Source organism: Erigeron canadensis, chromosome 6 (assembly GCF_010389155.1).
Source record: "Erigeron canadensis isolate Cc75 chromosome 6, C_canadensis_v1, whole genome shotgun sequence".
Classification (NCBI taxonomy): domain Eukaryota; kingdom Viridiplantae; phylum Streptophyta; class Magnoliopsida; order Asterales; family Asteraceae; genus Erigeron; species Erigeron canadensis.
In genome coordinates, this window is record NC_057766.1 from 21704542 (window position 1) to 21717821 (window position 13280).

Sequence of the window (13280 nt, forward strand, 5' to 3'; positions counted from 1 at the left end):
TGAACAATAAAATACGAAGAATAAATAAAAATCAATAATTAATTGACTGAACTAGTGAACTCCAATTACTACTATTTTATTATTATGGAGTCCTTTTTTTTAACATATAATAAAATACAAACAAGCAAATATCAATAAATAAATAAAAAACAAAAATGAAAATAAAACAATAACAGTAACTATCTCATCATTGTTACCGTGCGCGCGTCCATGAACACAAGTCACACAACAACACACACACATATATATATATATAACACATATACATATACATACAACATATAGATATAGAATATAGAGATATATATACGCACAACTAAATCTCATCGAAATTATTCCTTGCCTTCTTTTTTTTCCTTTCCATTCGCCTCACAGATCCTTTTCTTTCCTTTTTTTTTATAACATTTCATCAGGTACACACACATACACATCCAATCATCAATCAATATATATATATATATATATATATACATTCATTTAACTATCAATTCAGATTTATATATAAATTTAATTAAATGATATAAATAATTATAATTATTATTAATTTTGTTAATTTTTTTTACTTTTTATACATCAGATTGTTGAATTATATGAGAAATCTGAGAATTTGAATCGGTTAATGGATAACTTGATCAAGATATGCGCGGAAGATTAAATTAAATTAAATTTAATAATTAAATAAATAAATAAAAGAGATGCCGGAATTAGCGTATGATGATACGACGACGTTTAATGGATCAGTTTCATCATCAAGTAGTGGATTTTGGTCTAAGCATCGAGGTGATATCAGCAGTAATCAGCTCCAGAAGGTTTTTTATTTATTTATTAATTTATTTTGTAATAATATTAGTTTCTAAAATGTATTTTATTTAGTTATTATAATAATGAATTGAAATAATTATATGCCATTTTGTATTGAATGTATTATTAGTGATTTGTAGTAGTTGATTGAAGGCTCATAACTTATTAGGTTACATATTGTTTCGGTGTCGGTGAGAGTAGCTTAAATTGTTTACTGATCATAAGAATAAAAAAGTATCATTGATTTAAAAAGTAAAAAAAGAGTTCGGCTATTTACCTCTTGAGCGCGTGGGTGCACCAGTTATCACTCCTGTTATGCAGGAGTGTGCGGGTTCCAACGTTCAACATACTGCCCACCTTGGATGTCACTGCTGGGGTTCGAACCATTAAAATCTAACACTTTGCCGTTCAAAAAAAAAAAAAAAAAAGAGTTCGGGCAATGAGACGAGACGGGATTAGAATTATTGACCTATTCTTTTACTGCATATGGTCCACCACTAGGCTAGAACAACTTTTTTATGAAGTAGTAAGGAGAGACTACCTGGAATGGTTTGGACATGTAATTACTCTAAGCCGCTTAGTGATTCATTTAATGTAAATGCATTTTGTTGACCTAATCAAGAACTTATATGGAAGAATGAAAATTCTAATGTCAAAAATGCTGGCAAAGTTTTTCACTTACAATGACATTTATCGAAAAGACTTTGAAGTAGCCAGCTCTTGTTTTAAGTGTACTAGTTGAATGACTTGTGGAAAATTTGATGATTTGTAGACAGGTTTAAGGAATATATAGCAATGCTCAATTGTACGTCTTTAAGTGAGGAAATCGTGTTCATTTTGTAAAACTCGGCAATGTCATTGCAACAAATGAGATAAAAAAAGAGGTTATTTTTGATTAGTTGGATCAATGTGGAGGGAGTCTGGGCTTGTGTTGTACACTTGTACTACCTTGATATGCAATGTCCGAACCACCAGTTCTGCCTTTTCTCTAATTTGCATGGAAGGTTAAAAGCATTTGTTAAAAGCCTTAAATCCCAATAAATATGAATTTAATTGTGTCTAATTTATAGGATATAAATCAAACTTGTTACTTATGTGGAATTTTTTGTATTTATTGCAGTTTTGGAGTGAACTATCACTGCAAGCGCGGCAGGAGCTTTTAAGAGTTGATAAGCAAACCCTTTTCGAACAAGCTCGGAAAAATATGTATTGTTCCAGATGCAATGGGTTACTTTTGGAAGGTTTTTTGCAGATTGTCATGTATGGGAAGTCTTTGCAGCAGGAAGGAGTAGTTGGTCAGGTTTCTTGCAATGGGCACAGGGCCTCAAAAAGTAAACCGATTGAAGACACTTGCTTGATATCCAAGTGTGATGATGACATTCAAGATCCATCTGTCCACCCTTGGGGAGGTCTAACCACTACTCGTGATGGAACACTTACCCTCCTAGATTGTTATTTATATTCAAAATCTCTAAAAGGGCTACAAAATGTACGCCGTTTTATAATTATTTAGTTGCTGCTTCACTGTATCTCATTCCGTGGAGTGATATTCTTTTTATCTCACATTCAACTCAATCAGGTCTTTGGAAGTGCCAGAGCAAGGGAACGGGAGCGTGAACTATTGTATCCTGATGCCTGCGGGGGTGGAGGTCGTGGGTGGATAAGCCAAGGAATGGTGGGCTATGGTAGAGGTCATGGTACTCGTGAAACATGTGCGTTGCATACTGCCAGACTTTCCGTTGACACTTTGGTTGATTTTTGGTCTGCACTTGGAGAAGAGACACGGCATTCTCTTTTAAAGATGAAGGAGGAGGATTTTATGGAGCGCCTTATGTATAGGTATACTCCCACGATTAACTATAACAAGTTATTAAGATATTCCCGCGAAGTATTCTAAATGCATATCCTCATCAACTGTGGAGAATATATCGGTATTCCCTTTTGGCAGTTCTGTATGTTTATATCACAGGAAAAACATCTGATGTATTTACATTTCTTTATATAGTCTTTTGGAAGGCTTGAATGGGATATAGTTGTGGGTCATTTGAAGTTTATTGAGGTTATAAGACAAGTAAGCTCACATTGGTTGAAAAGAATTTGCTAATTGAGCAAGCAACAAGTTTTGGATGACTTCTTTACTTTTAGAAATGGAATATTAGTCACATGTTTTGGATGCCTTCTCTAAGGCTGTACGTCAGTAAAATACTAGAATCAATGGGCTTTCATACGAAAGAGAAGAACTTCACTCAAAAAAGTTTATTCCAACAACTAAAAGAAAAATGATTCACTTCTCATCCTGATTTTGCAAACTTCGACATTTTGAAAAGTCCAAGAAGTATTTTCTTACAACTAAATGTAAAAAGGTCATTTAAAATTATATTTAAGGGGCAGTCTATTACTATTTACAGGGAAAAACATCCATGCATTTAACTGCATGGAGCATAGGTTTTTGTAGCCTATAGATTTTTGAAGGCCCGTGTGTAATCAACTATTCGTGTTAGATATACTGTGACACATTGAAATCTGTGGATGGTTAAGGGGTGTTTGCTTTTGTGTGTAGAGCTAACAGAGCTAGTTGACTTCATGTAGAAGGTAGATATGTTTGCTATCCTATAGATGGGGGCTAAGTTGATTCTGATTTCTTTTTGCTTATATGTAACTCGTTGCTTCTTGGTAGTTTGAAAAGTTAACTGCTGAATGCTGATTGCTTAAATGTTGATCACATACATTAGAGGCTGCTTAGAGTGGCACTTCAACATGTTCTCTTTTGGAGATCATTTGTACTTGTTTGTATTAAGAAACTACTCTGCCATTCATGGGTTGCTTGCTGGCTTTGACAAGTGACATCGAATGGGATCACCGGGCACTCTGATATGAGTGTGACTTTAATTGGAGTCTGAAACTTACTTGAACTCCTTCTAAGTTTATCCTGCCACCAAGTTCCAGTATTTCTTGCTCTCTGTTTTGCAACACTGTGTGAGGGATTCACTTTTCAGTCTCCATTGGTGCCTACTTTCCTCATGACCAAGACTAGGCACTTTTTGTGGAATGGATAATTTTTTGCCTTGAATAGGTTAATATAAGTCAGAATCCGCAGCTATAATAGAATCGTGAACCTGCATGTGAGAAATGAATGAGTTTTTGCGGATTGAATTTTTAAGCATTTTGCTTCCTTTCATAATTGCTGATTTTTTATTTGGTATTTCAGTACTTGTCTAACTACCTTTTGGCACTTGTGATACAGGTTTGATAGCAAGAGGTTCTGCAGAGATTGCAGAAAGAACGTTATTCGTGAGTTTAAGGAGCTAAAAGAATTAAAGCGCATGAGGAGAGAAGCTCGCTGCACGAGGTGGTTTTGTGTGGCTGATACAAGCTTACAGTATGAGGTGTGTCTGACAACAAATTATTTGACAACCATAACCACATGTTTCTTGCTCTTAGTGTTCAATAAAACATCAGTTTTCACACCTTAACTCTACTGTAAGTTATAGACCTTGGGCTAATTAGGTTTTAATTAGGTTTTTAACTTATTTAGACTTTAGACCTTGGGCCCCTGGCAGTTGATGTATCAGTAACTTTTTTCCCAACGTGGGGTCTGGAAACCGGTTAACTGGGTCAAACTCTGGTTGTTTTTTCCTCGAGTATAAGTAGTTGGCTAGCTAAGATAGAAATTTGGCCAAATATAGTTACTTTTACCATTTTATTTGTTTTGCCCTTAAACTTATGTCTCATGTGATTTTTTGCATTGCCGTTCTGGCAGTTGGAAAACAGTATGACTTCTAGTTCTTGTTATCAAGTGGAATTTGTAACTTAGATGAAAAAACTGTATTCTTGTAGGTGACTCAAGACACAATCCAGGCTGATTGGCATCAAAACTATGCTGATTCTGCAGGAACTTATCATCACTATGAATGGGCTGTTGGAACTGGAGAAGGAAAATCTGATATATTACCGTTTCAAAATGTCGGTTTGAATGTAAGGGCTAAAATGAAGGGTCTAGACCTGGCAGGTTTGAATGCCTGCTATATCACTCTAAGGGCATGGAAAAAAGATGGACGCTGCAATGAAATATCAGTAAAAGCTCATGCTTTAAAGGGTCAACAGTGTGTACATTGCAGACTTGTTGTTGGTGATGGTTTTGTCACAATCACAAGGGGAGAAAGCATTAGGAGGTTCTTTGAACATGCCGAAGAGGCTGAGGAAGAAGAGGTATTAATGTCTGCTGCCTTCGGGTGGGGTTTCCAGGGCCTTACAAAAAAATATGTGTCCAATAGCTTTTATCATTCTTCTAACTTCTTTGAAATTTGAATGTATCATTCAGGATGATGATTCCATGGACAATGATGGGAATGAACTGGATGGAGAATGCTCTCGTCCCCAAAAACATGCAAAAAGTCCTGAACTTGCTCGGGAATTTCTGTTAGATGCTGCAACTGTTATTTTTAAGGAACAGGTGTGTTTATCTATAACAAGAAGTCATTTTTCTGTGCTTTATCATAAGATTTAAACTAACAAAACAAAATTTTCAGGTTTATCTATACAATGTGCAATCTGGTATTAAATAAAGTGTATATTAACATAGTAACTTTTTTAAAATTTTGATAGGTTGAGAAGGCTTTTAGAGAAGGCACGGCACGTCAAAATGCCCATAGCATTTTTGTATCCCTTGCACTAAAATTGTTGGAAGACCGTGTGCTTGTCGCGTGCAAGGATATCATTACTTTGGAGAATCAGGTAATATCTAACTGCCTGATAAACCTTGTAGGTTATTGTATTGAACTGTAATTGTTGTATTATATTGTTGTAATTAAAGAGGATTACAAGAGGCTATATTTATAGAGTAGCCTAACCTAATACATGGAAACTAATACTATGGAAACTTAATATATAGAAACTAATATATGTCTATTGTCTAATACTGCCAATGCCCTTTTATGTTTTTAATGGTTGAAGTTTAACTGATTTATGTATGCCCGCGTTGCTTTGTGCAATGTCTTTTTCTTAAACAAGTCGTATAAATAATCATGGCTTAAAAGCTTTGGGTCAAATAGGTCTAAAGTGGTCAAAAGTATGTTTTTGATTCATAGATTTCTGCAAGTATACAACCTCCAAGTTTATTATATTTAAGAACTCAATTTCTTATAACTAAATAGTTTCTTGTAATCACATCCTAAAGACGTTTGTTTAATTAATTTTTCTTGTGAAATGGATGTAAAGTTTTTTCGGATTAGTATTAAGCTGATGTGAAGTATACAACCTCCAAGTTTATTATATTCAAGAATGTAAATTCTTACATTTGGGGTTTTTCGAGAGTCCTGGTTTCCATCCCAGGCATTCGTGTAAATTAGAACTAGGAGTAGAATAGTTTGTCATTAAAAAAAAAAAAGCACAGTTGTTTGTCATGTTGCCCCCTCCTGCCCAATTTTTCACTTCTAGTTTTCATGTGGTCCAGGAAGCACAATTTGTGTTTGGTGTATGTCTTAGCTCTATTCTTTTTGTAGGTTAAACTTCTTGAAGAGGAAGAGAAGGAAAAGCGTGATGAAGAAGAGAGAAAGGAGCGTAGAAGGGCAAAAGAAAAGGAAAAGAAACTGCGTAGGAAAGAAAGACTAAGGAGTAAGGAAAAAGAAAAAGAGAATTGTATACAAAATCAAGTTTCAGTTGTTTCCTATACACATGAGGAGGAGGAACCAACAACAAGTATAGACAATGAGTCAAATGCTAGTGACACGATAAATCCCCTTTGTAAATCAGAAGAAGATACAGCATCATCCATGCCCGTATCAGAAGAATGTAATACTCAAGACCAGAATTTGAATTGTGATGTTTCATATGCAAGTGATCACCCGAAACATCTTCGCAGGAAACCGAATTTTTCCTGGGATCAATCCTCAAAGTGGTCTGATAGAGGGAGGTTTGCAGTGGTCTCTGAAAGTGGGGGTATGGTAAGCAAAGCAGATCCAAGGATTCACAGTGATAGTTTTAGGATTAACAGACCACTAAGAACCAATAATGTTCGTGGTAACGTAAGGTCAAGTGGGTCAAGATATGGTGAGAGTCTATATTGTTCTCATAACAGGTCAAATGACATATACGACTCTCAAGCTTGCAGTTGCTACCAACATGATTATCCAGATGTCTCGAAACCATACAATCGTGGAAACAAGTTCAATAATCAAACAGAGTATGTTAAAAGCAATGTTTCAAGTGCAAAGAAAGCATGGGAACCTATAGATTCTCAAAAGAGATACACCCCCAAAAGCAAATCTGATACCTCTCCTGCAATCGAGGTTGAATCAGTCAAAGTCAAACCTATTGACCCATCGAATGGTAAGATCTCAGATGCAACAAATAACGAGCACAATGATTTGAAGGAATCCAAGAACACAGTAGAAAATGTAGATACAGTAAGCGAGCCTACAGATCTGTGCACCGCTAGCAACTCCAGTTCTGATAGTTGCTCATCGTGTCTCAGCGAAGTAGATGGAAATACTTCATTTTCATCGAACTCTCAAAATCCAGATTCGTCATCTACCTCAGATTCAGAAGATGCTAGCCCCCATTCAGAAGTAGCAAAGGAAAACGGCTTTCTGGACAAACAGGATAATATGAACGAAGCTGAAACTCAATTACCGTCAAAAACAGCACAATTTTGTGAAAATGACAAGAAAAATGGTGTTACAGGCTCTCTTCATGGTAATGTTATCCCACCTCCATTGCAACCTCAAGGCATTCACTTTCCAGTGTTTCAAAGTCCTACTGTTGGCTACTTCCATCAAGGGCCTGTTCCGTGGGTGGCTGCTGCCGCCAATGGGTTAATGCCACTACCACATCCAAATCACTACTTGTTCCCGAGCCCATATGGGTATGGTTTGAATGGGAATCCACACTTTCTTCAGTATGGAGTAGGTAACCTCCAACCCTTGGGTCCACCTTTGGTTAACCATTGTCAACAGCCAATGTACCAACCAGTTCCACAGGTCAGTGGTATTAGCATGAAGGATCATAATCATGGAAGGGTTCCAGTTCTACAAAAAGGCGAGAAAAATGGAGAAAAGTTGCATGATGAAAATTTTGACAAAACACCAAAGGGTAATAGTGGGTTCTCCCTTTTTCATTTTGGTGGGCCTGTAGATCTTTCGAACGGGTCAATTGAGGTTGATGCAAGTCTTCCCTCAAAGCCGTTAGGAGACGCCATTGAGGCTGGTCATTCTTGTGCAAAGGATGCCGTTGAAGTTGAAGAATATAACTTATTCGCAGCAAGTAATGGGATACGTTTTTCGTTCTAATATTATGTCGAGAATCATCTTTTTTTTCTTCTTACATTCGTTCATGCAATAAACCTCAAGAATCTTTGATGTATTAGTTTGATTGGTTGTATTTTCGGTCAAATTTTTTTCGTGTAAAGATATATAGAGTTTGAGTTGTTTGATGGGTGCTTTGTATAAGTTTTGTTCTTTTCATATAGCAATGGAACGTTTACTTTAATTTTTAATCGTGCTCCTTTTCTAATCTTTTTATTAACCATTTTGTTTGAATTTTATCCAAAGTCAACTAGTGCATAAATTTCGGTTATTTGGAAGGAAGTCTTCTACGCAAATTCTAAGTGATGAAATGAACGAAAAGAGAGTAAAAAAGGCAACTTAGCTAGACTATATTTGACATGTAGCATGTTTTCTTACTAACATTATGTTCAGGACCATGATCAAGATGGCTTATTAGGCCACTCCTTATAGTTCTTCTACGGGGTGTCCGAAGTGCTTCCGATGCAGCCAAGGAAGAAGACGCAAGTAGCACCAGGCGCGTCTAGGCCGGCGTGTGGTGCTTTCTTCTAATATTAGACACATGTTTTGTGAAGGAAAGTGGGGCCCGAAAAGATGATGTGAGTGGAAGAAGGGGGGTTATAAGGAGGGGGGTGTTCTTAGTGTGTCTAGAAAAGAGAGAAACTGATGAATAGTGGAAGACGTGGGTTAGAAGTGGGGTGTTATAAGGAGGGACGTTTTGGTTCGAAATCTTGTTTCCTTGTAAGAAGACTCAGAAACCTTTTTAAATAAACATCTTGAAGGGGCTCAGGGAACTTGCTGGAAACGGTCACGGGAATAGACAACTTACATCCAAGTAAAAAATATTCTGGTGTGTACATATACATAATTCTTTGGCACTTGGTAAATCCCAAGAACCTGTTATCATTTCTTAAAAGTACAAGGATAAGGAAAAGCTGCAAACCCCATCATCAGAGTCTTGCACCAGTAATCACAATAATCACACCAGTTGCAATATCAATATTTATAACTTGTGTGTTACAATACAAAACCACATCTTATATCCATTGTCACTACAATTAGAATTTATTTTTGCACTTTAAAGAATATAATTGAACTTATGACATAACCATGAATTGATGTCATGCACTGATGAAATTACCATTCAATGTATCATAGTTTTATCATGCTCTATGTTTTTAGATTTTGTACACAACTTTATCCAAAATGCCATGAAATGGAATTTCATAATCGGGATTCAAATTCGAGCAGCCTCATTAAATTCTTAAACTGAATTTGAACTCACTCTCTTCAAAGTAATCTTGTTCATAAACCACATTACATATGTTGATGCAATGTTGATGTTACATTTGAGATAAGATTACAGTCTCACATCAACATTTATCGTCCAAAAGACTTAAACCACCTAAACTCCATTCAAACTACCACAAACTAGACCTTTTCATTAAACAAACCTCTAGAGATGACCAAGTTTTCAAGGCTGACTGTTTGGAAGTCTGCTAAGAACAGAATGCTCTGGTTTGTGATCACACTCGTAATCAAGATGAACGAATGCTCGTTCCACTTCTGGAAGCTCTTCTATCTTGATTTGCAGCGATTCCCCGATTCCATGCGCTTCTTTCAGTGGCAAATCTTCAGGAAGTTCTATGTCAACCTGTTTTAGATCACAAAGTTAACACAAGCATTTTAAATTAACTTTCCATTACACTACCTATTTTTTTTCAACACCCATTACCCTATGTTTTTGAAATTATATGAATCGAAGCAGGTTAGATGAATCGACCCAAAGCTTTTTTTGTCCTAAAAAACTATGCTTTATAAATCATAAAGCGTGTCAAATACCATTACCAAAGTTATATTGTTTTAACTATTTCATCTTTTCAATAAAATGATATAGAGGGAATAATGGATTAAAAACAATCTTTGAGTGAATCTTGACATGTTGCCTTTTCAACGAGACTTACCACTTATAGTTAAAAAACTTTGCTCGCATAGACTTATTCATAAGTAAAGGAGCCGAAATGGAACAACTAATTCTATTATGAGGGAAAAACAAACCTCAACAAAATAGAGAACACCAAATGTGTATGCGCGAACTGTGTCCACTCTGCTGATCTTAGGATGGTGTCTTAGGACTAGATAAGTAAGTGTCTGTAGAAAATCAGGAGGTGCCGTTTGCCCAACTAGTGAAACTGCAATATGAAACGAGTACAATTTTTTTAGTCCATGATAAGTAGAACTCATATGCTTCCTGAAGCTCATTTAATTTGGACCGGTTCTGTTTTGATGTACCATGAGACTTTTAACAATGTTAAATACTGAGTAGTAACTTTCTGATCCAAAATTAGTTGTTACCAATTGCTATCCCTTCAAAGAACTGAAGATCTGATCAAATACCATTAGATTCTTCAACTTCTTCACTAATGAAGCGTATTCAAGACATTTAGGTAATAGTGAAAAGCATTTTAATTCAAGAGTAGCTTGGACATTACATTAACTGGTGAACCTTTCTATTAGTCTATATGCATATATGTGAGATTAGAGATAGACCTGCATTTTCCATGACAGTTCCAGACCAATTGCTAATCGTGTAAACAGCAAGAAGTATAGCACCAGCAGGATCAATCCACCAGTAGAACTCGTCACCAAGTACCGCAGCAACTAAACCAACCACATTTGTTACCACATCAAAATAATGGTCCTGCAAGTAGTCAAAATAATTAACTTGTTAAATTTAATATCAAAACATATGGTATTTACAAGGACAAAAAGTAGCATATTGTTTTTTGTACCTTGGCATAAGCTCGGACAATCTTGTTACCAGAGCTTCTGCAGTATATATAAAGTACTAGTTTTACACCAGTAGCGGTCAGCATAATTGCATACAACCAAATTAACTGAAAATCAGTCATCTTTTCAGATGGTGAATTTCTTATTAACTGCTCCACTGCCTGTATCAGCACTTGAAAGCCTGTGTATACATGATATGGCTGATAATGTTACAAAAATAGCCGATGTGTATGTGCATTTATTGAAGTTGTATACATAGAAAAAGAACACACCAAGAGTGGCCATAATTGCTGCAAATATGATAATGCCAACAGGCTGCACTCGCAGTTTTCCAATAGGGTATTTGTAGATGTTAATGCTTTTCATCGACCGATGAGTGAACCATAGAATACCTCCTGCCATGAGATCAAGCAAAGAGTCCAGTGTCGACGCTGCAATTGCCAAGGATCCACTTTGTACTGTTGCATAAATCTGCATTTCATAAAAAAATATTCCATTAATATCAAAAAGTAATCTACAATAATATGAAGTCTGTAAAAAACAAAACCAGTTTACCTTAAGTGCAAGTAAAAAGATGTTTGCCCAATTAGACACATTAATTGCTCTTTCGTGTTGAGCTTGTTCTTTCAATTCTTGCTCTTCATTATCCGTAACATTGGTTGATTGTAAAGAGTCGACTTCCTCAAAAGATTTCAAAGCTGCAAATTGCTTCTCATAGTATTCTTTCTCCCCTGATCACAAGCAGCAGATAAATATATAAGATACAAAACAGTATTCAATATGCATAACTCATTTCAGTACATATCTGAACTACAAATATGCATTATAAAAACCATCCTTGCTCAATTTTATCACAAAACTTTTAAAGATCATGAGTTCTAGTATAAAGATGAAATATATATATATATATATATATATATTTTTCAACTAATATCAGACAAATTTGTATAAGTTAAAGGTTCAAGTAGGAAGCCTCCTTAACATAGAAAATGTATATGAAAAAGTTTTAACACTTTGATCCACCACTTTTTACACTTCAATGCACAAAATAAAAAACTTCAATATCTTATAGCTGCATCAAAGTGTAAAAACTAGTGCATTTTATACTTTCAGGCCGCTTCTCTCCATAATCTCACTCGTTTAACAAATACGAACCGAAAGCTTTGAATTACCTTCTATTAGTCCAGTAGTTTTCGAAAGATCAACTTGGAACGGCTCCTCAGGGTCAAGTACACACCGGACTTTTTCAGGCAATTTCGAAACGAAATCACCTCTCAAGCTAGTAACCGATGTACGCCTATTCCTTCTAATATGCTTAGAGTCTCCCTCACTTGACAACAAGGGTGTTTTTGTATCCATTTGATTTACAATCTTGACACTAAAAGATCTAATTTTTATCAAGAAAACACACCTTGATCCACTTGCATTACCATAAAACTTTTTTCTTTAAGAAAAATCTTATGTTCACAAAACCATGCACATATATCACAAAACCATTGTCATGAATATATATATATATATTATTGATCTTTTGAAACAAACACACAAATTAACCATCCTTTAAGAGTCCAATTATATATATACATACAAACATGTACATGTGATACACCACGTACATCCAGCCAGCCTTTTATGAAATTATGAAAAAATAGATATATACGTATATAAAATGTATAGTAGTAGTATAGATGATGTGCATATCTCATTTTTCTGATATGTTTTTGTTGTTTTGTGTAATTGTTGGTATGCTAAATTCAGATGGGAATTTTTGTTGGTTAGTTAGATATGATTACAAATGTTTGGTATTGAGACAATGGTTTGTTAAGTTGATCCATCAGACTCTCTCTACATACATATGTCATTGGCTCATGCACACTTGAGATAATTTAGTGTATTTCATTTCTGTACATATTTGATTTTGTACATATTTCCAAAAAAATATCACACATTTCCATGTTGCTGTTAAGTCAATACTGTATCTTTGTACGTATATCAACGCTTTTAATTCCGTGAGTATTTTATAGGTTATATTTGATTTGTAGTGACGATTCGACAACAAGAGATCTAGCATACGTTGTCTTAACCGGGTCCGTGCTAGAGAGTTTTTTCGAAGTAGAAATGTCTATTTCAAATAACCAATAGGGGAAAAACCCCTACTAATCCGCCCAAAACACGAAGATTAATAAAGGTAAATCCTGCCCGCTCAGACTTGAACCTGAGAATGCTCAAGCCAAACCTTCATAAAAGACTACCTTATATCTCAAAATTGATGGAATAGAGATTCGAACTTGAGACCTAAAAATCACTAAAGGAACTCCAAACCACTACCTTATATCTCATGTTAGAAGTTAATTAGTACAAAAAGTAGTCTTCCATTTTGATGTATGTGACGCCGCCAGTATCCTCGTG

General features: G+C 35.5%; 2 protein-coding genes across 2 annotated transcripts; one reads left to right on the forward strand and one right to left on the reverse strand.

Annotated features, from left to right (window-relative positions):
- The first annotated feature begins 558 nt into the window (after window positions 1-558).
- On the forward strand, window positions 559-8293 carry LOC122602907. Its single transcript, XM_043775517.1, has 8 exons — window positions 559-809; window positions 1922-2290; window positions 2381-2640; window positions 4046-4187; window positions 4639-5010; window positions 5123-5254; window positions 5407-5535; window positions 6303-8293. Exons 1-8 carry the CDS (start codon window positions 696-698, stop codon window positions 8085-8087), a joined length of 3303 nt encoding a protein of 1100 aa, XP_043631452.1. The 5' UTR covers window positions 559-695; the 3' UTR covers window positions 8088-8293.
- Window positions 8294-9337: 1044 nt separating this feature from the next.
- Window positions 9338-12486, reverse strand: LOC122605146 (metal tolerance protein 4). The gene is made up of 7 exons (XM_043778028.1): window positions 12044-12486; window positions 11427-11602; window positions 11144-11342; window positions 10874-11052; window positions 10632-10782; window positions 10140-10273; window positions 9338-9735 (listed from the first exon to the last, which is right to left on the reverse strand). The coding sequence occupies exons 1-7, from the start codon at window positions 12228-12230 to the stop codon at window positions 9556-9558; spliced, it is 1206 nt and encodes a 401-aa protein (XP_043633963.1). The 5' UTR covers window positions 12231-12486; the 3' UTR covers window positions 9338-9555.
- Window positions 12487-13280: the final 794 nt, after the last annotated feature.

What these genes read in the sequence shown, in the direction of transcription:
- LOC122602907 (XM_043775517.1), top strand. Translation starts at nt 696, where the DNA reads ATGCCGGAATTAGCGTATGATGATACGACGACGTTTAATGGATCAGTT. An exon ending in ATGGAGCGCCTTATGTATAG is followed by an intron (nt 2,641 to 4,045) that starts GTATACTCCCAC and finishes CTTGTGATACAG; the next exon opens with GTTTGATAGCAAGAGGTTCT. An exon ending in AAGAGGCTGAGGAAGAAGAG is followed by an intron (nt 5,011 to 5,122) that starts GTATTAATGTCT and finishes TGTATCATTCAG; the next exon opens with GATGATGATTCCATGGACAA.
- LOC122605146 (XM_043778028.1), bottom strand. Translation starts at nt 12,230, where the DNA reads ATGGATACAAAAACACCCTTGTTGTCAAGTGAGGGAGACTCTAAGCAT. An exon ending in AACTGTCATGGAAAATGCAG is followed by an intron (nt 10,274 to 10,631) that starts GTCTATCTCTAA and finishes TTCATATTGCAG; the next exon opens with TTTCACTAGTTGGGCAAACG. An exon ending in GTGTTCTCTATTTTGTTGAG is followed by an intron (nt 9,736 to 10,139) that starts GTTTGTTTTTCC and finishes GATCTAAAACAG; the next exon opens with GTTGACATAGAACTTCCTGA.